This window comes from Trachypithecus francoisi, unplaced genomic scaffold, assembly GCF_009764315.1.
Source record: "Trachypithecus francoisi isolate TF-2019V2 unplaced genomic scaffold, Tfra_2.0 Lachesis_group15, whole genome shotgun sequence".
Lineage (NCBI taxonomy): Eukaryota > Metazoa > Chordata > Mammalia > Primates > Cercopithecidae > Trachypithecus > Trachypithecus francoisi.
The window spans coordinates 40,137,217-40,164,324 of record NW_022681460.1 but is presented as its reverse complement, the minus strand read 5'-3'; the positions used below and the strand labels follow the sequence as shown (position 1 = coordinate 40,164,324).

The following is a 27,108-nucleotide window of genomic DNA, read 5'->3' as shown; positions in this document are numbered from 1 at the left end:
CACAGCTCCTAGGTATATGTCATATATTTGATTATGAAGAGATATTTTCCTATGTTTCTAACAGCAGAGTGCAGTATTTTGCAAGGAGAGTTGTCTTTGTGATTTAGCATATATTCATTTCTGTTCTACTGTGCTTTTTGTGCCCTTAGAATACAGTTCGATCAAACTGTGTGCAAAAACTTTTCCATTCTACATTAATATTTTCTAAAACTTAAGTCAAAAATAAGACTGCAACTGAATTCTGGCTTTAGTGACAACAAAGGCAAAGTGGATTTTAGGTGGGAAAGGACCGTCTCCTAGATGTCACTGTCCATCCCGGAGCCACATTTTTGGCAGAAGATTTCCTTGTTCTGGGTCAGGAAGCCTTTACCCACCAAGGAGATAGAGCACTTCCCGCAGTTAAAGCATTCGCTATGCCACTGGCTGTCTTGAAAGCAGATAAACTTGGCACCTGTGAGACCTGTAAAGGAATTGGAGAAAAAGATTAATCTATCCTTTCAAGGAACAGATTGAGCATTCTATCATATACTCCTCTAGGAAATGGAGATAGAGCTGTGAGCAAGACAAAGTAGAGGCAAGTAACCCAAAAAAGAATGCTGCTTCCTGGCCCTGTGTCCATCTGGACCTATCCGCTGTAGGAAAGTTCCACCTATGCCACCCAACCAGATTCACAGCCAAATTCTGCCATAACCTACAGAAGAAGGCAGAATGCTGATATGCAAGTCATGTATTTTTGGAAACAGATAAGGATTGTCTAAGCCAGATAAGAAAATACAGTGTAGCGTAGTGGAAAGAAGGTATAGGTTGTAAAGTCAGAGATATCTAAGTATGAATACATTTCCTCTTTTTCTCTATATGACTTTAAGTTTTCTTAGCTGCAAAATCTAGACAAAATGAAATAAATGTGCACTTCCTAGGCTGATGTCCGATATTGTAACGACTTTTAGTTTTCTTCTTTCCCCTCATTTTTCTGTGCTTAGTTGTACTTAGAATACATCCTGGGGTCATATGGTTTGGGACACTATTTCTAGAAAGCCCAAAATAGAGAATTTTGTCTAATCATTCAGCTATCCAAACGTGGTGGCCTTATTACCTCGCTCAGAGACAACTTCAGCTTTTGTTGAATCTGACTAATGAAGCCACGTTATCCAGTGATTGGTTTCTAAGGACTTTGTCAGCCTCCTCCACTTTAACCTGGGCCTCCCTTGAGCCACACTGTTTCTTTTAAAAGTAGTAGAATTTGAATCTTCGGTGAGGGTCTGATCTCTCTCTCCCTAATGTGATTCTAGGGTATAGTTCAAGAAACTGATTTTGAGAATTTCCATAAAGGAGAAAATGTTTAGGGTTTGGGAAGAGGTTGAGATGCCCTAGGCTTGGGTCTTTATTTATTTCGTGTTTTCTCCCAGTAATCTTAGTGCTATTATTTGCTTATCATCCATGGAGTGAGGCTAAAAGAGTTATATAATTCATATGTAATTTCCAAATACTCCATTTGGAATGGTGAAGTGAAAGGGTGAATAGCATTCTATTTCAGATACATTCTTCTTAAATAGGATAATGAACTTTTGTTTCCATTGTAACAAACTTATTTGATGTCTTCATATATAATTTAGTAGTTCATAGAGAAATTTGCATCAAATTCCTCTATTTTCCTTGATTAAATTTATAGCTCGCTTATCTATGATGCTATCAACATTACTTCCTAATAAATATAAATTAATTATGTACTACTTAATTCCCTTAATGTTATTCAAAACGTTAATAAGCTGACTGCAAGAGTAATGTTCTGTATATACATAAATTATGCTATTCATAAAACTATTACATGTGTAGCATTTTGATGCTCATGAGTTTTTCTTAATTTTATTAGTAAGCCTTGTACAAGTGACAAATATAAAAGCAATTCTTCCAGATTTTATGAAGAAGAAAAACTAGAAGCATCTGACAACTTTAAGAGAGGGCTGAACCAACATGTGAACGTTTGCAAACTGTTCCAAAAAGGGTATGTTTACTCCCTTAAGTCATGAGGGTTATTTGCAGTAAGAAAGTCATCCCTGAAGTAGGTCTCTGGCACCTGTTTTATCTGGTTTCATAGGTTTCTGACAAGTCAGTAGAATAAGAGCTGGCATTTGTTGAGTACTTGAATGTGTGCCAATCACTATTCTAAGTCTTTATGTGTGTTACCTTATACAGCCCTCACCTTATCTTCATGGGGGTGGATATTAGCATCAGTCCCACTTTGCAGACAAAAACTGAAAAATGAGAAGTTTAACCACTTGCCCCAGGTCACCCAGCTAGTAAGCAGCAGATCTACTATTTAAGCACAGGCCAGTTGTCTTTAGAGTCTCTGCTTTTAACCTCATGAAACTAAGTTTGAGTTTATCTTTGGTAAAGAACATGGTCAGTAACATTAGCATCGCTCTCTGAAGAAACCACAACATTTGAAATTCCTTTTCCTTGAAATAAACAGAGATGGAAGAAAGCAAACCTGCTCAACTGCTTGTTTTATAAATAAGGCAAATGAAGGCCCCCCACCCCGGAAGTGAGTCACCCATGGTGACACAGCAGTGGGGCAGGAGGACCAAGTCTTTTGCTCCTCAGTCCAGAGCACTTTTCACTGCATCAAGCTGCTTCATTTATCCCTGATAGTTTAAGAGGTTAATCCTATCTTAAAGGAGGAGAAAATATGGTAGCTATACCTGGAGTTTGTTCAAATGAAGCAGTTCAATGTGTTGGGTTTTAAAATTTTTACTTGGTGATTTATAGGTAGATTTCTCAGAGCTTTTTAAAAAAATTAATGGATTAATTAATCTTAATTGACAAGTACAAATTGTACATATATAATGTGTTGTTTTTGTATACGTATACATTGTGGAATGGCTAAATCAAGGCAATTAACATATCTATTACCTTATCATATACTTTTTTTGTGTGTGGTGAGAACATTTAAAATCTATTCTCTTAGCAATTTTCAAGTATATAATACCTAGTTGTTAACTATAGTCTCTATGTTGTACAATAGATCTCTTGAAATTATTTCCCCTGTTTAACTGAAATTTTGTATCCTTTGACCAAGAATACCTAGCTTCTTAAAGTGACATAATAATCAGATGAATGCCAATTTTCTGAAGACAAGTGACAGTATCAGAATTCCCAATGGTACATCAGTTCAAATAGCTCAATTTTAAAGAAGCAGTACTACAGGGTCTATAGATATTTAACAATTAGATCAAGAAATATTAAAGTGAGTTGTAAGTTTTTGCAGGCATTTCAGTCTCTGGTGTCTCAATCAAGAAGTTTAAAAAAGAGATTAAAATAGTTATTAGACATTTCCTTTGGACTGATGAGTCTAAATTAAATATGTAATATTGCATTTAGATTACTTTTGGGTCAGATTATTTGCTCTTGATCATCCTCATATTTTTGTGCAGAACAATGTTGTTTTTCCATCTCAACTTTAAAAGCCTGGGCCCAGTGATTGATCTGGAACAATCTATGAGAAAAATCACTTAGGTACATGAATCTGTGATATATCAGAATTGAAACTCAAGTTCAGGGCTTGTGTAGGCTTTTTGCAGATCAGTATTAGCCATCTGGATCTCCAGAGAATTTTGAAACCTATTTTGAGTTGTTAATTTCCTTATTTTCTCATTGAAGTTCTCCTTTATTTTCTGTCCCGATTCAAGAAAAGTATTGTTATAAAATAAATGGACTGTGATTGCAGATTTTACTAGGGAGATTCTGGAGCTCCAGGTACTGCTGGATATCTGAAAGTCCCATTTTCTAACTAAAATCAGTGGAGATAGTGGCTTGTTCTCTTGGCTATAGGAATTGCCAAATTTGTAGAAGGCAGGAGAGCAGGGTGGTTAAAAGCATGGACCCTGGAGCTCAGTGGTGTGAGACTGCTAAGGCAAGTTCTTGCAAGGGCCAGGGAGGTGATTTAGCTGAGTGATGCAGACAGGGTGCAAGGAACAGAGAGGGCATGCCCCATGCAGTTGAACAGCCACTAGTTCCATATGATGGTGACCCTGCTGGTTAATGTGGAGACAGTCTGCTCACCCAATGGCAGGTTCTTCCTCTACTTTTAGCTGCAGAGATGGATTTTACATTTCCAAACATGTTCAGGCCAAACATCACCTGCCTGCTGGCCAGATGTAGCCTGTGGGCCAGTGTGAGATCCTGACACACATGGTGCTCCGTCTAGAGAAATAAGACCATCCTGTTTCTTCTGGTGACACCCTCCCTTCCCTTGCAAGTCAGTGAAAGCCTGCCAAGGTGGGGCTTGCTGTGAAACTTTTTCTTTCGATTGGAAAGTGCATGAATACTCAACTTTTATTTTGTTACGTATTTGAAGATGAAGGAGGAAAGGGATAAAATAATCTTTAATTCTATGGTATATAAACTGAATTAAAAATTGAAATACAATCTAAGAATACTAGGAATAGAAAGTAGATATACAGTTCTGACACATTATTAGGTGACTATAAATTGCCAGAAAGAATACCTGCTGGATTTCTCAAGTGTCATGCTAGTTTCAATTCCTTTATTATAGGATTAGCATTTTAAAGGTGTCTCTGAGGAAAAAATGTATTTCTTTTTACCTTGAAAACCTCTTTAACATGGATCGATTATCATTATGTTATTTTCAAATCATGTCACTTTTTTTCAGTAAAATGCTATCTTGTTTTCTTTTATCTGCTCATAAATGCACTTCATAATTGCAAGTGAATAGAGAAAAGAGAGTAATACATTTGTTAGAAGCATCTTAAAATGAAGTATAATTAATTACTGACCTATGTTACCTTAATTATTACAGCTTCAGATGTTCTATACAATAGTGGAATTTAATTAAAACCTTCCTAACTAAAGGATGCTTGGTCCTATTTTGGAATTAAGCAGGATTCTGATTTATGAGTACTGTTTCCTCCCACTCAAATCTTAATGAGGCTGCAAGCAGACCTCCTTGTGAAGGTCTGCGCTAAACTCTCAGCTCATCCTGTTCTCCTCCTTCCTTGAATTATTTTACTTAGAGTCAGTACCATTAGGTTTAGTATGTAGTTACCTTCACTGAGTATAGGCACCCAAATTATACTTTCCTTGAAGAATCCATGTAATATTTATACTCATATATATGCACCCACTTGTTTATCTCAAAAGGAAACATAAACAAAAGCTTCCCATCCTTTAATCGCATTTCCTAAATTAACTAGACAGCGTTTCATATAGTCATAACTGTCTCATGGCAAGATCATATTGAACTGAAGAACTCACCACTAATGGGTTTGGAACAGGCTACACACTTGTTGGCATAAAGATGGTTGTAGCAGTCCACGCAGAATGGATAATCGTCTCTGGACATAAACTGTTCTTCACAGAGATCTTTCCTACAGCCACTACACAGAAAACACTCTTTATGCCATAGCTGGTCACAGAATGTTATCCCACCTGAAGTTATCACCTGCCAAAGACCACAGAAAAGGCAGTGACCATGGGAGCCATTACAATTCAGATCATTTCATGATTCTCTTGAGATCCTAGTATCTCTGGGGATTAAAGAAAGCAAAAAGAAAAGAAAAAAAGATCATTTCATGTCTTCTATGTCCACAACTGGTGCTTTCCGCTACTCTATTTTCATCTTATGTTAGGATGTTCTTTTCCTCAAAAAGTCATTAAAAAATTAATAATATGAGAAACCAAAGGTTATAGGAATTAATTAGAAGTAGAAAGAAATAAAAATTATTGTATATTTTTCTCCTACAATGAAATAGAACAGAGGCAGGGCCATATTGGACTCAGGAAGATGGGGGAGAAAACCACACACATTCTTTATTCACTTCCTCATACTTCTCTGAATTTTCTTAATTTTGGTGTTTAAAGATCTGCTGTTAGAGCTATTTTCTATACTATGTTCTTATAACTACTTGTCTAACTTTAGGGATGCTTAAAAGAATTCTTCTTTTTCCTGAACTTTTTACACTAGGTACAAGAATATCCAACAGCAGTAACTCTGAAGGGAATTGGTAAGCACCATTATTTGTTAATAACGACTACCATTTCTTAAGTGTTTTTTCAGTCCTTAGCATCGTGCTAAGGATGACCTCTTCTGAATATTCTCAACACTTCTACATAGTAGAGACTATTATCTTTCCCTCTTTTCCGATGAGCAACTACTGAGGGTTACAGTCATTAAGTTACTTGCCATGGCCACAGTGAGCTAGGATTCAAACCTGCATGGTCTGACTCCATAGCCTGTGTGCATCACCATTAATACCATACTGAGTCAAGGTTACCTTGCGCAGATAAGCAGTTGAAAATCCTTGCTGAATGAATGAATAAATACCAAAGAAAAAAATAGTTGGAAAGCGATTCCAATATTGTATCTAGCAATGGGACGTTGTGGGAATCAGAACTCAATGGAGTGAGCCCTGGTTGTACATTGAGCCTTAAGGTGTTATGTGAAGTGTTTTGCCAGAGATGTAATTAGTTCTGCATAAGATAATATTTTTTTCCTAAATGAATTTAATCCATGAATTCTACTTTTTAAAAGGCTGAGAAATCTTTATTTAGAATCAGATGGATAAATATTGGGCAATTTTTCTCATGTAACTATTTTTAAGCCATATTACCTTTTGAATTTACAGCTAATGAGCTCTTAGAGTTGCTGTAGACACTGGAATGTGTTTTTGTAAATTTTTATAATGACTGAAGCAATGGGATATCTGAGGTGGTTCCCATAACCTTTGTATCAAATTAACTAGATAGTAAAACATACAGCCTATTTTAAGCCACCTCCTTGTTTACAAACTCGAAAATGTTATTTGTCTGTGACATAGACTTGTGAAAAAATTATTCTAAAGATATTTTTAATCGTATAACAAATATCGTAGAAATTAAAGATATTTGATATGAAAGATATTTTCCTAGAGGAAAAAAGCATACTATTCTGAATAAGTAAATGGGAAGCATAACAGTGTGATGGAAGTAAAGCAATTTAAAATACGCCCTACTGACTTCCAATGCCCTACAGCAGACATAGCAGAATTCATGATTCCTTTGATTTGTTTGGTCCAATGATTAGCAGGCAATGCTTAAAAGATCTGAAACTTGAAAAATGTATTCACAGCAAAATAAAACTTGATATATACACCAAAGACTGTTTAATTAGAGAGAAGAAACTCTGGAACATTAGAAATAGTTTGCTTGTGATTACATTCCTTTTGAAGAGGTAGGAAGGTTAAGATGAAGTCTAATATCTAAGTTTGGTTTTCACCACTGATTGATCCCAGGATTTAGAACAAGTTTCTCCTCTGAAAAAGTGGAGGCAATAATGATTTTGCACTCAGTAGGTGACAGATGAAGAATGGAAGAAGACGTTTAACTCCTTTTGAATCTTGAGAAGTTTGAATTTGAAGGGCTTGTAGTTTAAAATCATTTGCTTTCTGGCGGAAAAAAAATCTTAGTGTAACAAAATAAAATCTATGGATTTTAGAGCTTAAAAGTTTTAAGAGCCTGATTGTCAGGTCGTTTTTCCTTTTTTTAAAGAAAATATTTGGTCTTTGGTTTGGGTTGAAAAAAATTGTTTAGATTGGATCATCTTGATCAAAAACATATCCAGCATTTTAGAAAAGGACTTGTGGTTTTAAAAACTAAATAAAAAATAATCTGGCATGTCATAGTCTGTCTACTACCCAATATAAATATTTTGTAAATGTTTGGTGACTTCAAATCATATCCTAAATATAGTTACAGGCTCCAATAACCTGGGAAACATCAGCACTTGGCCCAGACAGTGCTCAGCATGGATGTACTAAAGAAGCTTCACTCTTGAATTGTTATAGCATTGAAAGAGACTTTATATTGTGTCCAATAAATGATTTTAAGATAATTCTCACAAATCTCATTACTGTTTTAGTCTAAGTCTTTAAGAAATGAAGTCTAAAATTGGCTCAGTTGTCTCTCAAAACAGTGAGATGAATCTGTTCATTTTATTTCCAGCATGATTTTAATTTCTTTAATTTTTAAGTTTTGTATATTTTTTAGAGATAGGATCTCATTGTCACCCAGGCTGGAGTACAGTGGCTCAATCATAGCTCACTGCAGCCTTGAATTTCTAGACTCAAGTGATCCTCCTGCCTCAGCCTCCCAAGTAGCTGGGACTACAGGCGCATGTCACCATACTTGGCTAATTTTTAAACTTTTTTTTTTTTTTTTAATAGAGACAGGGTCTCACTATGTTGCCGAGGCTGGTCTTGAATTCCTGACCTCAGGCAATCTTCCCACCTTGGCTTTCCAAAGTGTTGGGATTACAGATGTGAGCCATCATGCCCAACCTCCAGCATGTTTTTAAATGCTGTCATTGGTAATTCTTTGGAATTCATATGTCATATGGTCATATGGCTTGATTGCTGCTTGTAAAGTCATTTTCTAAGCTAGTGTTTTGGTAGAGTAATGAAGGTCTCAGTCATAAGATTATTTTATGTCATGTTGTGATCAGTTGTAAGTCTCAGCCATCAACATTGTATAATTTAATAATTATAACTTAGTATAGTATATTGCTGCCTCTTTAAATGAAGTACTGGTATTGGTTATGCATGTTAAACAATCACTGCATGTGTGTGTGTATGTGCATGTGTGTTCACATATGTGTGTGTAGAAAGTAGTAGTGTGACTTCCAGCTGTCCAGATATACAAACGGGCTTAAGAGTTCTCCCAAAGTGGCCCATAGATAAAAAGTACTTTGAAACCACTATACTAATCCAATGTATTTTCATGATTCAGCTTTCTTGTGACAATTTATGGTGTCATTTTAAACTTATGATGCCTCAGAGATCAAGGATTTCTTTGAGAACATCCCATATATATTATATGGAATGCAGACAGACTTCATCAAAGTGTTAGAGCTACTTTTTCACATAAAAGCTTAGAGGATAAAAAAAGAACTGGATGAAGTTTACTTCAAAAAAAGCACTTTTTTTATCTTAGAAAATGTTTTTTGAGTGGGAAGCCAAGTCAGAAGGCTGTACATGATCCTGGAACTGGAGTGAAGGAACTTGCTGCCCTTAGTCTTCTTTCTGTCTTTTGTCTGCTGAACGTCCCCCATGATCTTGGCACTCTCTTGAGCTGATTGCTCTACTCTTAGGAAATACAAAAGCTTCAAGTCAAGAAGACATTTGCATTGCTGAGAAAGAATGTGAAGAGTTAAACGTCCTGTTTAACTTGGTTCCCTTAGTCACTTTGTGAGGCAAATCCGTATTTCTCTGAAAGAGTTAATACTGAATGGATCAAAAATTATTTTTTAAGAAACATCTGTATTCAAAGAGAGACCTGTGCTTTCTCTCAGAATACGTGAGATCTTGTATAAAGCAGTGAATGGGCCAGGTGTGGTGGCTCACGCATGTAATCCCAGCACTTTGAAAGGCCGAGGCAGGTGGATCACCTGAGGTCAGGAGTTTGAGACCAGCCTGACCAACATGGTGAAACCCTGTGTCCACTAAAAATACAAAAATTAGCTGAACGCAGTGGCATGCACCTGTAATCCCAGCTACTCAGAAGACTGAGGCACGAGAATCTCTTGAACCTGGGAGGCAGTGGTTGCAGTGAACTGAGATTGTACCACTGCACTCCAGCCTGGGCGACAGAGTGAGAATCCATCTCAGGATAAAAAACAACAACAACAAAAAAAAAAAAAAACAGTGCAATGAACTGGAATACCAAATCACTTGAGCTGTTTGGAATATTAAATTCTTGCTGTGGCTGGAATTTTATGGTTAATAAAAAAAGATGGTTATCCTCATTGTGACAACTAGTGGTTTGGACATGTTGAAAGTCCAAACTACCTTGGGTGTGTGATTACAGATATAACATAACAATATCAGTTCATTCCAAATATATGATACAGCTAAAAAGAAATGGTCTGAGTTTCCATAAGCTTCACCCTCTTTAGAAAATTACCTTCTTACAAAAGTTGCAGTAGTGAGCAAACTCCTTCTCAAAACACGGCACACAATAATTGCCACTCTCTTTGGAGATCAAAGGCTTTGTCCCTATAGGTTGTCGGCAATTCTCACACACAAAACAGGTTTCATGCCAGCAGTTTCCTTTAAATTCCATTTTGCGGGAACCTGTACTCCAAAATTAAGGACCTGTTAGTAAAAGTCAAGCATAATACAGATCAAATTACTTTAAAACGTTTTAAGTTAAGATGATAAATGAATTGTCCTTTTAGAAAAATAGCATTTTTTCAGGTTCAAAAAAACCCATTCATCTGAGGAAAAAAAAAAAAAAGGTTGGTAAAGTTCAGCCATGGTGATGGAGAATCACTCTTACACTGAAAAGTCTTTCAAGCCCTGCATAACCTATAATCTGGAGATGTAAAAGTACTTCGAATGAAGACTCCTAATTGTTTTACATGGTTTGGATAAATTGGGCCATCATAATCATTACAGGGGTATTAAAAATGCCCTGAGCACAACTACTGAGACTATGCTGTGCAGTTATGGCCTTCTAGAAATTCTCTGAATCCATAATAAGAAAATGAGAGAGCAAGAGTGAGACAGTGAGATTGAATTATATTCTTATGCTGCTGTCCATAGAGATTGAGAAGAAGATCAAAATATAAAGAATTAGTCCTTGCCAAAAGTGGAATGATATACATGAACCCTGTCTTCCCTAAGAGAGGGAACAGTTTGTGTTCAAGCTAAACAGTTTGTGTTCCCTAAACAGTTTGTGTCAAGCTACCAAATGACAGTTGGCCCCAGTCGCCTAAGATGAATCACTCTTTCTGATGCCACTGATTATGCCTAGGGCACTGTGTTTAATGTAGTATTATTGCTATAAATTTTTCTTTATTTTATTTTATGGGTGAGGTTCTGGTTTGAAATGTTTCAATGAATTAGACTTTATGAAAATACACAGAACACTGTAATTTACCTATTCAAGGATAATGAATGAACAATCTTTTCATTTCTAAGGTACATGGAAGGAGATTGAGAGAGTAAGAAAGATGTCTTTCTCAAAACCAGGGTGTTGGGAGCTGCAGCACTCCTCATGTGCTGGGACTTAATGAAAAGCATGGCAGCTTCAGTTAGAGACAGGAGCCCCCTTGGGATCCTACCAGGCATGATGGTCCTCTTGCAGTGGAAGCACCTGGAGGAGCATTCATTAGAATAGCACTCCGTGCACAGCAGGCGCTCATCCTTGGCAGCAAAAGGCTTTTCCACCAAAGAGTGATTGCATTTGGTGCACTTGAAGCATCCTTCGTGCCAGTGCCGGTCTTTGTAACAAAGATCCTTTGAGACAGTAAATAAAAGTTGATTAAATGTGGTTGTGACAAAACAGGACATTTTATAAGACAAAACTGAACACTCCTGGGACTCTCATGTCAGTGGGTTGTGCTAGTAGCTTGAGGGAAAGTTGTTACTGAAACTGTTACCCATAGAGAGGAGACTCTCTGGGGTAATTAAGAGCTAGAGTCCAGGGCTTTCTTGGTGGGTCACTTAAGGCAGCTGGGAAAAAACAAATGAATTCTCTGCTATGTCTTCAAAATTTGCCTATATTCTTTTTATAAACTATGATAGAGGTTTTTCGTGGAATGATTTTTTAAAATTTTAGGGTACAATGTTCTATTACTTTTTGAGACTTATCTAAGCAAACAAAAAATAACATCACCTAAGTAACACAAAGGCAGAAAGCAAGGAAGAAAGACAGACAGAGAGAGAGAGAGAGAGAGAGAGAATTGGAGGATGGAAGGAAGGAAAGAAGAAAGAAGGAAAGAAAGAGAAAGAAAATAATAAGCATGTCGGAGGAATGGGTGGTAGGAGTGAGAGGTATCAGTAGGGTTTCGTAGAAATAAAGCTGATTTTACGTCAGAAAACAGATTTTGAATCCTTACAACTTCAATTCTTTATGCATTTATTTATACCCTTGTCATTCCAGAAATAAGAAACACACCCAGAGGGTTACCAAGGGCTTGGAAACAGCAGGAAAATTCTAGCTGTGTAACTTTGGACAAATAGCTTAACGTCATTAATCTTTAGCATTCTCAGCTACCTTATAAGATCATGTGAGGATTAAGCATATGTTGTATTTCATAGTGCTAAGTGTAGTGGCTAGAGTTTGACTGCTGGTAACTTTTAAGATCCCTATATATCCAGTAGCAGAGAAATGGTGTTGAAAGTCAACACTAAAGGAAAAGAGGCACTCCAACACACTTGTTTGCTGTTCATATGCAGTAATTCTGTAAATTGTGGTGAGACTTACCTTAGAATTGGATTCAATTGGTTTTTTGCACTCCTCACAATAGTTAGAAAATACATGATCATAACACGTAACACAGTACGGACTGTCATCCTTTAGTACGTATTTCTTCCCAAGAAGTGATGCTGTGCAGTATTGACAGTAAAATTGAGCAGTTGTCATTTTGGTTTGATCCTGTGAATGACAAAGTGATTCATGTATATAAAAGCAGAATTTTGTTTATAGGATAAATGATGAAACCTTAATGTGAGTGAAGCATTCAAATGAATTTATATTTTCTTAAGCAAAAATCCACCAATTTAGGAAAATATGCTTATAGTCATGGTGACATTTGGAGTGATTTAGGAAAGGTTACTCTCCCATCTTGGCAGTTCCTGTGTGTTTTGCTAAAAAAAAAAATGCATAAAACCTGCAGCTAGATTATGAAAAACATCTTGTGTTTATCATAAGCTAATGTGGAATTCAATGAGAATATGGTATCTGTTGAAACAGGATGGTTTTACCTCAAGAATATAAATATAAACTGTTGCTAGGGCTTTTAATAACTGTCATCACTTACTTCTTGCTGGAAAATTCTAGAGGCAGATTTTGATGGAGAAACAGTCTTTTTTACTGAAATATAAATTAATAATCAATACATTGTCATTCGAGTCATCACTGAATAAGGGCTCTGCACATTTACCCTGAGGTCTTTCTGTACCACATCCCCTCCTTAGCTGCGACTTCCACCATCCCAAATGTGCCGATGACTCCAAAATCTCTGTTTTCTACTAGCTTTAGATATCTTCATTTAAATATCCTTTACCAAGCTGGCCAAATAAAACTCCTCAGCAGGTAGGATTCAGAACAAGTGCTAGGTCTTTGTGACTATTGTTGAACAATTGCCCAAATGCAGAAGTGCATATAAAATCATCAGTGGTAGAAAACAATAATAGGTTCCTTCAGGCTTTAGGGCCAAAGTAACGTGTATAGAGCATAAATAATAGCAGCAGCTATTCCATTATAGCTATGGATAAAATAGCTAGAATTCATCTGCAAGGTGAAAATCATTCTGTAAGGTGAATAAAACTGATATGAAACCTAAAGCAAGTGGTAGATAAGAATTCTGATTGTCTTGTAAATTTGGAAAGCCATTAAGAAACAATGCATATAGATTTCCAAAGGTTTTAATTAGGCGTTGAACATGAATTCTTTGTTGTTACAAAAAAAAAAAGTAGTACTGCTTTTCCTTGGAAAATGAGATTTGTCATCTCAGGATTTACTAGAATATATTAGGAGCTTTGAATATTTTCTAATTCTCTCCCAACAGAATTTTTTTTTAATTTTGGCAAAATCAGAGGAGCAATTAACGATGATGATACAACAGCGTTTTTGATACTAGTTTGTATTGACTACATTTGAACTGTTATTCTCATGCGTTTTGCCTTATTCTAGTGATGAAGTTCCCAGCAGAGAGACTTGCTAAATGCACATGGTTATTAATTCTGTACATAGCAGTTTTGCTATGTTGTTCTTCACTAACAAGTAGAGAAAAGGCAGAGGATTTGAAATATGTGGGTCTTTTCCCAGGAAAGATGAAATGCAGACTAGAAAGTTCGCAATGGAACATGGCCAAAACTATCTATGAGGAACATTGAATTCTCCATTTGATTAATTCCACAGAAATGTTCCTTCCTAGTGAGTACAAACACACTCAGAGGGTTACTGAAGGCTTGAAAACAGCAGGAAAATAGATCTAATTCCCTTGAAAGGTTTAAAAATAAAAGTTTTATTCACATTTACAGCAATCAAGTATTTATCACTTCATAGAAATAAAGTATGTACCTTTAACTCTCTTCACTTAAAATGGAAAACGTCGGCCGGGCGCGGTGGCTCAAGCCTGTAATCCCAGCACTTTGGGAGGCCGAGACGGGCGGATCACGAGGTCAGGAGATCGAGACCATCCTGGCTAACACTGTGAAACCCCGTCTCTACTAAAAATAGAAAAAAATAGCCGGGCGAGGTGGCGGGCGCCTGTAGTCCCAGCTACTCGGGAGGTTGAGGCAGGAGAATGGCGGTAAACCCGGGAGGCGGAGCTTGCAGTGAGCTGAGATCCGGCCACTGCACTCCAGGCCGGGCGACAGAGCGAGACTCCGTCTCAAAAAAAAAAAAAAAAAAAAAAAAAGGAAAACGTCATTTTCATTAATATTTATTTTCGTTTTAGATGTATATAATAGCATCATGAAACATAGCCCCTCAGTGGTTAGGAACTGGCAGTCTACTGCCATTTTGTGAGGCTTTTAGTGTATTATAAAATGAATATATAAAACATATAAAACCACAAAAGGGATTATACCAACTTGATAATATTTCAATTGCTTATTTTAAATGACACTTTAAACATGACAACATCAAAATACCTGTAACTTATTTAGTGATCAGATCAGATGCCTAAATATAAGACAAGATGGTCCTTCTCCCATCCCAGTCCTAACTACATAATAGGATAATAGGCCTGGATCCACAGAAAATTCCTTACAATATAGACCATATGTCTTTTTTTTTTTTTTTTTTGAGATGGGGTCTCGCTTTGTCACCCAGACTGGAGTGCAGTGGCGCGATCTCTGCTCACTGCAAGCTCCACCTCCTGGGTTCACGCCATTCTCCTGCCTCAGCCTCCTGAGTAGCTGGGATTACAGGCGCCCGCCACCGTGCCCGGCTAGTTTTTTTTTTTTTTTTTTTTTTTTTGTATTTTTAATAGAGTCGGGGTTTCACCGTGTTAGTCAGGATGGTCTCGATCTCCTTCCTGACCTTGTGATCGCCTGCCTCGGCCTCCCAAAGTGCTGGGATTACAGGCGTGAGCCACCGCGCCCAGCCTCTTAAAAGAAGAAATTCACTTATTATTCAACTCTGTTTTGTAAAAGCAACATCAGGGAGTTGGGTAGGGTGAGGACAGAATTGGTCTAATATCTCAAAACCTTGTGATTTTACACTTGTAGGACTATACAGTGGGAGGAGGCATTTGGTCCAGGTCAACATTTCTTAAATATTTACTCAGTGATTTGAACTCCCTGCCCCCTCAAGGAGTCCGGATTCTCTTAGCCCCTGTCTTAGTAATAGTGAATGTAATTTGAAGTAAGAGAACAAACTGAATGTTTATTCTCTTCTTCTTGGTTAGAAAAAATACACTAATAAATTCATTCCTCATTTTCATGAAGTCTGTCATTTAACTATTGATCTTTGAATATATCCAAATAGTGTTTCTTAAAAAGAGGTATTATAACTATATAAATGATACACATTCTATTAGAACGATACAGAATTCTTAGAGAACCATTATAATAGAAAGGAGAGTGAGGAGAGACCTTTCTAGGAAGACCTTAAGGAAGTTAAGCTGTTGGAAATCTGTTAGGAAGGAAGGAAGATTGGAAGAATGGAAGGAAGAAAAGAAGGAAGGAAGGAAAGATCAAACTTTATTGAGGAAGGGGAAAGATAAGTGAGAGAATGGCATAGGAGCTCATTTGAAGTTGGGAAATGTTTAGTCTTGAGAACAAATTTTCACCTGGGTACATTAAGGATGAAGAAGGATCTTGAAACTTGAAAGCTTTTTAAAGTGATTTGAACTTCGAATGCAAGTAGTTCTAACTGGAATGAAGCAGGCAGAACAGGTAAGAGTATGAATTTTTGCAATCTGACCACTTTTTACTATCTTACGCTTTTCTAAATATTATTCTTTACTTTTTCCTCTTCTTTGTCACTAACATTAATAGTTTAAAATTCTCAGGGAATAACTCTGTATCCAGAAGAGTAAGCCAATTAGCTTGTTTTAATCACGCCCTAACAGGTAGAGCTGTAGGAAAGAGGATGAGGACTATGTGATTTTTGTCTCAGGAGTCCCCACCTGAAGGATAATTTGTCAAAGACATTGGAAAATTTTTGCTTTCAAAGATTAAAAAGTCTTGAGCAAAGCTGTTCTTAATTATGAGCTGTAAGAACTGTTAATATAAACATTGTACCCCAATTGGTTAGCATTCAACTTTTCTAGGTGTGAACTCAGCAGTGCTAGTCATTCACTTGGAATGTATCACTTAGACATTCTTGTCAAACTTCTTTCAAAGTTATTCAGCAACTAACACAACATTTAAGCCCAGAAGTTTTATCTTTGCATATTGGGATTTTAGAAGGTTTATTTAGTGGTACACTGATGTATCAAAGAACGTAATGAAGACAGATGAGTAGAAGACAGACGAGTAGTTCAGAAATTCAATGGCATCAATGGACTTGGCTTTGTTTTTCTAGTTCCCTCCTTTAGATTTTAGATTTCCCCCTTAAAAAGATGTAAGTTCGGCTATGCTGTGGCTCACGCCTGTAATCCCAGCACTTTGGGAGTCCGAGGTGGGCGGATCACCTGAGGTTGGGAGTTTGAGACCAGCCTGACCAACATGGAGAAACCCCTGCTTTACTAAAAATAAAAATTAGCTGGGTGTGGTGGCGCAAGCCTGTAATTTCAGCTACTTGGGAGGCTGAGGCAGGAGAATCACTTGAACTCGGGAGGCGAAGGTTGCAGTGAGCCCGGATAGCACCATTGCACTCCAGCCTGGGCAACAAGAACAAAAACTCCGTCTCAAACAAACAAACAAACAAACAAACAAAAAAAAAGATGTAAGTTCATTGGTAATAGTTTCTGTAGCTGAGAATGTTATTTCTTGGGTGCTATTTTTAAAACCAGAACAATTTTGCATCAAGTTATATTTTATGGTGAGTTATTGATAAAAAGCCTAATGCTATGAGTAATATGTCCACTTAACATTTTTACTATGCTATGCAGAATGAATAGATTCACAAGAAGTGTAGTTGAGAACATTTCACGTGGGAGAGAGGCAAGGACTAGGTGCCATGCCTGGTATCTTTAATATACTATTGTTTGCAAGGCATCACACACCATCTTTTTATTAATGCATTTGAAAAACATGTAAAGTACATGTCATTTGCAAAGTAATCTGCTACAGGTTGTAAACGATATAAAAATAGATTAGACTAACATACTGTCTGCAGAGAGCTTATGATCTAGGAGGAAGAGTAAGGACATTTCATAAATCACTAAACAAAAGTTAGGAAGTGATGAGAATAAATGAAAGGTTATAAGTTTTATAGCAGTAGTTCTAAACATTGGGTACACATTAGAATTTTAAAAATGTCCAAGGTGCATCCCTGTCTCAAATAAATTAGACTTTTTGAGAGTGCACTAAAAATAAGTATTTTTCTGTTCTCAAGTAGCTCTAATATCCAGCGCCGTTGAAAACCACCCCCTTAAAGAAGGAGGAAGGACAATTACTTTCAGCTAGGAAAAAATCAGGAACAACTTGAAGCAGTGGCATCTTAATGACTTTTGTAGCCGATATTATGGATTGGCCTTCCCAAACTTGGTTTTATCCTCTTTCAAGCTGTAGAGATCAAGGTATTAAAAGCATTTCCTGGATCTTCTTACAGTGTGTGTTCAGGATGCAAATTTGTCTCTGCTACAAACACATGGGAAAATCAGCAGGTGGATATGAAATGAAAGATGTGTTCCTGCTGCTGTTGATGGTGGCAAATAGGCTGGCTGAGATGTGAGTGGCTTCTATCCTTTCAGAATGCCAGGATTCAGGTTTCCTAACTGGTGGTTTTGCTGGGAGAGACAGTTGTGGTGGTACTCGTGGCAGCAGCAGCAAGTTTATGACCTCTAGATCACAGCAGAATGGATGTGAAAGTGGGCAAAGGGCAGTCTCTACCACCCTTGGAGTGATTTCAGAAATACTAACCATAATATTTAATACTCCTATATATTTCCTGAATATATAGGCTGAGTCCTCTGTCAACTACTCTATGTGGATCTTTTTAAATCTTTGCAATGATCCCCTGAGGAGGTCTATTATTATTATGCTCATTTGATGGATGAGCAAACCAAAACTTAGGAGGCCAAGATCACTTGGCTGATAAAAATGCTAGGTCTAGGGTGCAAGTCTACACCTTTTCGAAATTGAAGCCAAAGATCTTAGCCAGTGTAAACCTGTCCTTTCCTTGAGATGTGGAGAAGGGCATTTAGATGCAGCAACAGAATTGGGAAGGGCACTGACACTTGTATATGTGAGGCATGCATGGAAAACAGTAAGTACTGTATTCTAAATGGCTTGCAGAGCATGAGAGGGTAAATACTGGAAGACAAATTTGAAAAGGAAGACTAGAGCAAGGTTTTCAATGGCTTAAGTTTCATGCTAGTTTTGAACTTTTTTCCATAGAAAAATATAATCATTGTTGATTTAGAACAGGTAAGTGCCATGTTTTGAGCTGAGACTTATGAGAATTAATTTAGAAACAGTGATAGAAGGGATTAAAGGTGGATATATCATAAACAGGAAAACTAATTTGAAACTCATTTTTCAATATGTGGTCTAATCAACAAATATTATGCCTTCTGTACAAAATGTGCTGTTTTTTGTGTTGGGGGGAGGGGATATGGAGAATCAGTGAGCTATTTCCCTTAAGGGAAAATTCATTAAATAAACAAATCATAAGAATAAAATTATTAATCAATTTACATGAACAAGTAATTATATAATATATAATGTTAAACATGTATATACATATTAAATTATATATTGGTATATATTATATATATATAAAGAGAGAGTTGTAGAGACTGTGAGATCAAATGATAGAAGAATACAACCATGTATGAAGTCTTGGAATTCTGAGAAGCCAAAGACTGAGTCTTTTTTAAAGGGTGAGAATGACGTTGGAAATGAGGAAGGGATGGAAGCATTTGGGGTATTCATGTTGGAGGTAATGATGGCCTGATTTAGAAAAGAGTATTGAGATTATGTGCAAGATGCAGTAGGACTTAAAAAGTGAATGCATTTGGGAGGCAGAGAGAGCAGTTCTGAAATTTCACATACGGTTCCTGGTAGAATTAGTATGCCACATGGGGGTACATGAAGAGAAACTAGTTGGAAGACAAGATGAACTCAGGTTTAGTTATATTGAATTTGAGGAACTAAACTAGATAGCCGTCAAGTTGTATGTCCAAAATATTAGGTATCGAAATGTCATGTTAGATTAAGAAGTTTAGACTATTTTCCTGGATGAGCTAATTAGTAGTTGAGGAACTACAATGGCAACTGAAGTTATGAAACTGAATGAGACCATCAAATAAACCCTAGTGTAGAAAAGTGAAAAAAATAAAATACACACTCATGGATAAATGCATGTTATGTGATGGGAAAGAGATGAAGCAGATGTAGTGAAGGTCACAGTGTTTTGAAAGACAAAAGAAATGAGAACTTCAAGAAGAGAATATATGTTAATAACAATTAAGGAAAGTGTCAACAAGGAGGTAAATGATGCCTTCAAGAGAATAGTTTGGAGACACTAAATTGTCTGATGTCAGATTTCAGAGTTAAAACGTGAGTGAGGAGATGCTCATTGCTGACAGCTTAGAAAACTGCATGTTCAAAAACACACGCCTAAGGAATAAAAAACAAAATCAAATGTGTTGCTGAACTGGCAAAAAAGTAAGGGAAAATCTCAGAGGCTAAAAATAAAAAGAAAGCAGGAAACTAGAAAGGTTAACACTCTCTAAAGGAGCCATCTGTCCTGAGGATGTCTTCTGAGCCATGATGACCTTGTTATCCAAGTATTTACAGCCTGGACTTATACTAACCATAAGGTCTAAAACTCTTAGGTTTTAGTTTAAAAAGCTTAGTTTAAAATGGAACACAAGAAAATCCTCTATGAAAGAATGTTGCATCATCCTAGGCCTAAAAAAATTCATACATATAAATTTTTATTAAACATGAATTCACAATTAAAGTATTTAAAATAAGAATAAGCAATGAAAACAAGCAGTATAAGTAAAAATCCAGCAAAGAAAATAACTGGATCTCCAACAAAATAATTTAACATGAGAAATAACAGACACAAAATGGAAAATAATTATCTTTAACATATTTAAAGACATAACAGAAGGCATTATATAGAAAAATTCAGGAGAAAATGACTAGGCAGACTTGCAAGAGAACTGATAGAAATAATAGCGATAAAAATGTATCATTAAAATTAAAACTTAGATTAAGATGTGGATTTAAATCAGTTCAAGGGAAAATTAATAAACTTGGAGATAGAACTAAAGATACACTATATAATGAAGAAAGAAAAAGAGATACAAAATATATCAGTTAAAAAAAATTAGAAGATAGAGTAAAAGGATTTGACCTAAGTCTTTACAGAATTTCAAAAGAAGATAATGGAGAAAATGAGAAATATGCAAAGGTTGCAGATAGAATTGACTTTCCAAGAATTAATGACATAAATGTATAGATGCAGAAAGTAAAACAAATTTCAGGCATCATAAAAACAAACACATCATAGTAAAGATGACATACTCCAGAAATAAAGATGATCTTAAAGACATTCAAAGAGAAAAAAAAAGTCTAAAACACCAACAATTAGATATGCAGACAACTTCTAAACAGCAACAATAGAAACCAGAAGGAACTGAAATAATACTAAGAGAAAATAAGTAAACCCTATACCTGTATACTCAGTGAAACTGAATTTAAAGAATAGGATGACATAAAAACGTGTTTAAGTTGACAAAAGCTATGTTTACTACCAAAAAACCCTCACTGAAGGTAATTCTAAAGAACGTGGTTTGAAAAAAAGAAAGATGAAAGGAAATTCTCTAAAGGAAGGTTTAGGAAAATGGAAGACAAAGAGAAAGAATAAGGAGCAAAGACCTTGACTAACATGCAGTTACATAAAAATAAACATTGACTGTATGAAACAACAATAATAATTTGTGGGGTTCAAAAACACATAATAGTACCAATGTACTGGGGAAAATGGCATTTAAGTGAGGAAAGAGTTGATCGTTAACCCTTGTATTGTTGGAAAAGAATACATTAACTGAGTTACATTAAGTATTTTGCATGTTAAAATTTTAATCATAAGCTCTTAGATTTGTTAAATTTTAATGGAAAACTCTAAACATAGAAATAGAAATAAGTAAAACAAAATTATTGCATAGAAAGTAGATAGGAAAAAGAAAAATAGAAAAGTGAGACATCACAAAAGAAGAAGATACATGATACATTGTAAACCCGAATCAAACCAAATGGAGTGGTTAAACTTTCTTGGTTGAAAACCAAAATATTCCAAAGATGATCCAAAAGTAACTATCTACATCTGCAACCAATCTGAGTTCAAATCCCAACAAATTCTTGTTAGCTTCAGTCAAAGATTTGATGAAAGGGAAATACAGTTTTCTTTAATACCATTTGAAACAGAGGTCAGCCTAATTTAATATTTTTGTCAACTGCAACTCAGCACAACACTTGACAGAAACTAAAAGTTCTTCCCCTTGGCCTAGCCATGTGACAAGAAAGGAGTACATCCTCTGGGGGTAAAACAAAACAAAACAAAAATTGTACATGTGTATTTTGTTCCAACATTTGGTAGGCAAAAAATTATAAGATATATCAAGAAGTAAATATATACATATTTTTTAAATTCTAATTTTATTTGATCCTTTTCCAGTTCTTTCATTTTTCTGCTGAAATCATTTATACATTCACTCATTATGTTCATTTCCTTCCAAGTATTTAACATAAGTGGAATAAAGTCCCTACGGGGTCTTATGTTTAAAAATATTTGCAGTAGAGAATTCAATGGATAAGATTATCAGCAGACCAAAAAAAAAGCAAAAGTAAAAATCAGCAAACTTGAAATGAAACAAACGAATGAATAAAGAGAAAATTCACTAAATGAAGATAGTAGAAATAATTTTTCCCCAAAATAAAATTGGTGAAAGACTTCCATTCCAATAATGGTACTCTGTATAATTCAAACCATGAGGAAGCTGTGAACCACTAGAGAAGCTAGAAAAAATATATACTTAAAAAGTGTACCTTGGAGGCATCATATAATTAATATCACAGTGCAGAATTAATAGGCAATGTCCAAAAGAAGAGAAAAACATAGATGAGCTTGATATTGGCTTTCCACAGAAGAATATGTACATTCAGGAAGATAAAATGAATAGTATGAGAAGCTGTACGGCACTTCTGACAGCCTTGAAAGGATAAGGGGACATAGATTGAGGTTTGTGGACCTTCAGTGTAGCAGGCCTGGTAAGCTTATCATTGTGTAGGTGAGATTTCTATGCCCTTGGAGTAAGGCAAATTAGAAGTAAACTAGTATTTCAGAGACTGAAGCCCAGCTTTGAATTACCTCAGTTTCTAAAATTATATTAAGATAACCTTGGAATTCTGATATCCCTAGGTGAACACCAGAGTAAACACACATCCTGTCTGAAGGAAGAAAACATCATCCTAGGCCTCAATTACTTCTACACCAATGTCTAGCACTAAACAAAAATGACCATGTTCAAAAGAAGATAAGGGAACATAAAGAATAGAAACATACATGCAGGAAGCCATAGATTTTGGAGTTATAAGACGGAACATAAAACTATTCTTAATATGTTCAAGGAGGTAAATAAAATAAGGAGCAAAAATGTGCAGAGAATTAAAAACAATGAAAAAGAATCAAGTGTAAATTGTAGTACAGAAATATACAATGATTGAAGTTAGGGACATAACAGGAAATTTTAGAAAAGATTGGGTGAAATGAAAAAGATGATGAAATAGAAAATAAAATTAAGCATGATGATAAAAGGTATGAAAAGTACAATTAAAAAAGTAAGAAACATAAGTGATAGGATGAGAATGATAAAAGAGAAAAATATACAAGTTGTATTTGGAGAAATAATGGCCAGTCTTCCAAAACTGACAAAATACATGTCCCAAATTTTAAAAACCAAGAAACCATGAACCTCAACTGACCTGAAAAACACACTTGGACACATCAGGGTACAACTACTAAAAATCAAAGACAAATAACATATCAAAAATAGATTATAAAATATTACTTTCAAATTAACAACAAATTGAGAAGATATCTACTTCTCAACAGAAAAAAAAAGGAAGCTAGACAATGGAGAGATATATGCAAATTGCTGAAAAAAATTAGCAACCAACCTAGAAGTCCATGCCCAGGTAAAAGATCTTTTGACAATTCAGGTAAAAGCATTTTCAGGCCATCAGAAACTAAATTTATTGATCACCCACCCACGTTAAAATAAATTCCAAAGAATGTTCTTTGGGCAAAAGTACACATTGGAGCTCACAGATGCAGAAAACAATAGGGAAAAAAATGAAAATTGTAAACATGTAGACGAATCTATGTAAAACTGACTATGTAGAACAACCCTATGTCAAAGAATTAGAAAATTTAGGTAAAATGGAAAAATCTAAAATAAATAAAAGTATTAAAATTGACACAAGAAGAAATAAAAAATTATGACAACTATTAGATAAAATGAATTTGTAATTAAAAGCCTACATACAGAGTGGAATAAAGCCAAAGTGGCTTCACCAGTGAATTTGCCAAGCTTTAAAGAAGAAATAAGAGCCATCTCATACAAACTAAATCAAATAAATACAAACAGAGAACATGCTGTGGTTAATTTTGAACTCATTAACACTTTGGTATCAAATCTAAAATCAGTATGAGAAAGGAAAATTATAGATCCATAATACTTCTGGCAATAAATACAAAACCCAACCCCAAATAACAAGCAACTAAATCCAGTGATATATGAAGAGATTAGTATATCGTGTTCAAGTTGATTTCATTTTAGGAACGCCAAGTTCAGTTTAAAATTCAAGAGAATCACTGTGTTTCAATAATTTTACCATTTAAGTAAAAGGGACAGCTGTAAAATTACCTCAGCAGCTGCAGAAAAGGCATTTGATAAAATCTTCAATTTATGATTAAAAACTCTTAGCAAACTAAAAATAAAAGAAACTTTTTCCATGTGGTTTAAAAAAACTTATAGCAAACATTATACTTAATGGTACATGTTGATAGCTTTTACTCAGATTATAAATAGGAAAAGAATATCCACAATCACCACTCCTATTCAGCTTTATACTGGAAGCCATAGATTTTGCAGTAAGGTGAGGGAAAAAAAGTACAAGAGTTAAAAGGAAACAAACTCACTATTTGCTGATGATCTAATTGTGGAGAAAATCCAAAAAATTCTATAATACCTGATTAGAATTTGCAAGTTAGTTATTAGAGTTGCTCAATAAAATGTACTATATATAAAAATCAATTGTATTTCTAACAGTAACAAACAGAAAGTGAAATGAAAAAAGTCATTTGTGATATCATTTAAATTCCCTGAAATACCTTGCTATAAACCTAATAAGAATGTATGAGATCTCTACATAGAAAACTATAAAACTTTGAAGGAATAGATAGAAAACCAAAATAAATACATGGAAGGATACTACCATGCTTTTCGACTTGAAGACTTACTATTGTGAAGGTATGATTTCCCCTTCATTTGCCCTATAGATGCAAAATAAAACTCTATCAGGTTATTTTTGTTACAAGCTAATTCCATAACTTATAAAGAAATGCAAAGGGCCAGGAATAGTGTAATCACATTTGAACAAGAACAAGATTGGAAGACTTGCTAAGTCAGATATCAAGACATTATAAAGCTACTATAGTGGATGGTATTGTATAAACACAGGATTAAATACTTAGATCACCAGAACAGAATAGAGAGCTCAAAAGCAAATCTATACATATATAACACACAACCTAAGGGACAGTGAGGAATAATGAATAATAGGAATGATCTTTTTAGTAAATGGTGTTGGGTCAATTGTATTTATTTCCATATGAAAAAGAATGAAACTAGATTACTACTTCACATGACATACAAAGATTATTTCCAGGTGAACCATAGATCTGTTGGGACAAAGCAATAATCCTTTGAGAATATAAGAGAATGTCATTACAAACTTGTAATGTGAAAGGTTTCAGAAAGAAGCCAGAAAATGTGCTAGAGAAAATTTAATACACTAGGCTAAATTAAACTTAAGAACTTCTGTTTCTCAAAACACACAAATAAAAGTAAAGAGAGAGCCAGAGTCAAAGAAGGTATTGCAATTCATTAATTAACAAAGAAGTCATATCCAAAACATATGAAGAAGTCCAACAAATCAATAAGAAGAAAAATGGACCACCCAATAAAAGTACGAAAGACTTGAACAGATACACAGAGGATGATAACCAGCTGACTAATAAACATGACAATGTTCTCAACCTCATTAACAACCACTGAAAGATAATGTAGCAAGTTCCTTGATACAAAATCAGTATAAAAATATCAGCAAAATTCCTACACATCAGAAATACAATGTTAAAAACACAACATTCAAAAGCAATGGAAATTGTACTTGTCTTAAATATAACAAGATGTGTCTAAAACCTTAACATAGTGGAAGAATTTGTTGTAAATGATATAAGAACTTGTCATCATTAAGGCAGTGTAGTATTGAAACAGGATAAATCAAAGACAAATGGAGGAGAATAGAGAATGAAATCAGATCTATGCATATATGAAAATGTGATATATCAAAAATGGTATTTTAATTTAGTGGGGGAAATAATTATTTAAGAAATGATACTGAAATAATTGGTTATTTACATGGGAAAAAATAAATTGAGTCCATACCTCATACCATACTCAAAACAGTTCCATCATGAATATGAAAGACAAACCTTTAAAATATGGAAGTAAATCTCTATGACCTTATGATCATATGTTAGGAAAAAAATTTTAAAAACCATGAAAAAGACAAACCGTAAATGAAAACGTTGATAATGTTTTCAAAATTGCTCATTAAGAGACACTATTTAAAGACTGAAAAGACAAGCCACAATATGACAGATGATATTTGCTACACAAGTAACTGAAAGAGAGTTAGAATACAAAATACATAAAACATTCCTATGAATCAGTAAGTAAATTAAAAACAAGCTAATGGAGACCATTTTTCCATTAGCTTGTTTTTAATTCACTTATTGTGAGCAAATATGTTCTTTTGTAAATGGAAAATATTTATTTTAAAGAAAGCACAACCTACTCTTAATCAGTGAAATTTAAATTGATCTGTTCAACAAACCAAAATAAACTGCATTTATACTCACAAAATATGAAAAAAACGCTGACAATATCAAATGTTGGTGAGGATAAAGAAGTAATGGGAGGCCAGGTGCAGTGGGCTGATGCCTGTAATCCCAGCACTTAGGAGGCTGAGGCAGGTGGATCACCTGAGGTCAGGACCAGCCTGACCAACATGGTGAAACACCATGTCTACTAAAAATTCAAAATTACCCAGGTGTGGTGGCACATGCCTGTAATCCCAGCTACTTGGGAGGCTGAGGTGGGAGAATCGCTTGAACCTGGGAGGTGGAGGTTGCAGTGAGCTGAGATTGTGCCATCAAACTCTAGCCTGGGCAATAGAGGGCCACTCTGTCTCAAAATAAATAAATAAATAAAAAAGTAACAGGAGCTCTTACATGTTGAAAATAAGAATGCAAAATGAATGGATAAAATCACTTTGAAAACCAATTTTTCATTTTATTGTAAAATTGAACATATACCTGTCATGTAACTCATCAATTTCACCCCTAAGTATGTAAATTTGAGAGAAACGTTCAGGGATGATGTGGAACAATGTTCACAGCAACATAGTTTATACTAGCCATCGCAAAAAAGTCTGAATGTCCATCAAGGGAAAAATGGATAAACAAATAGCTGTATGGTCACACAACACATTGTCATATGGCCACAAAAACAGATGACTTACAGGTATCTTCCTCAATGCAGAAGAACTTTACAACATTGAGTAAACAAGCAAGTTGTAGACAGTAAATATACCAGAATGGCATTTATATAAAGTTTAGAACAGCCAA

At 35.3% G+C, this 27,108-nt stretch overlaps 1 protein-coding gene across 2 annotated transcripts in view; it reads right to left on the bottom strand.

The window, feature by feature from the left end:
- Window positions 1-235: 235 nt before the first annotated feature.
- Window positions 236-27,108, bottom strand: part of FHL5 (four and a half LIM domains 5) — a 57,730-nt gene continuing 30,857 nt past the window's right edge. For both annotated transcript variants that reach the window (XM_033234655.1, XM_033234656.1), the window contains 5 exons: window positions 12,259-12,429; window positions 11,114-11,288; window positions 9,952-10,121; window positions 5,272-5,458; window positions 236-460 (listed from right to left, as the gene is read on the bottom strand). In XM_033234655.1, the coding sequence (XP_033090546.1) occupies window positions 297-460; window positions 5,272-5,458; window positions 9,952-10,121; window positions 11,114-11,288; window positions 12,259-12,417 (855 nt within the window). In that variant the 5' untranslated portion in view covers window positions 12,418-12,429 and the 3' untranslated portion in view covers window positions 236-296. The remainder of the gene's footprint in view (window positions 461-5,271; window positions 5,459-9,951; window positions 10,122-11,113; window positions 11,289-12,258; window positions 12,430-27,108) is intronic.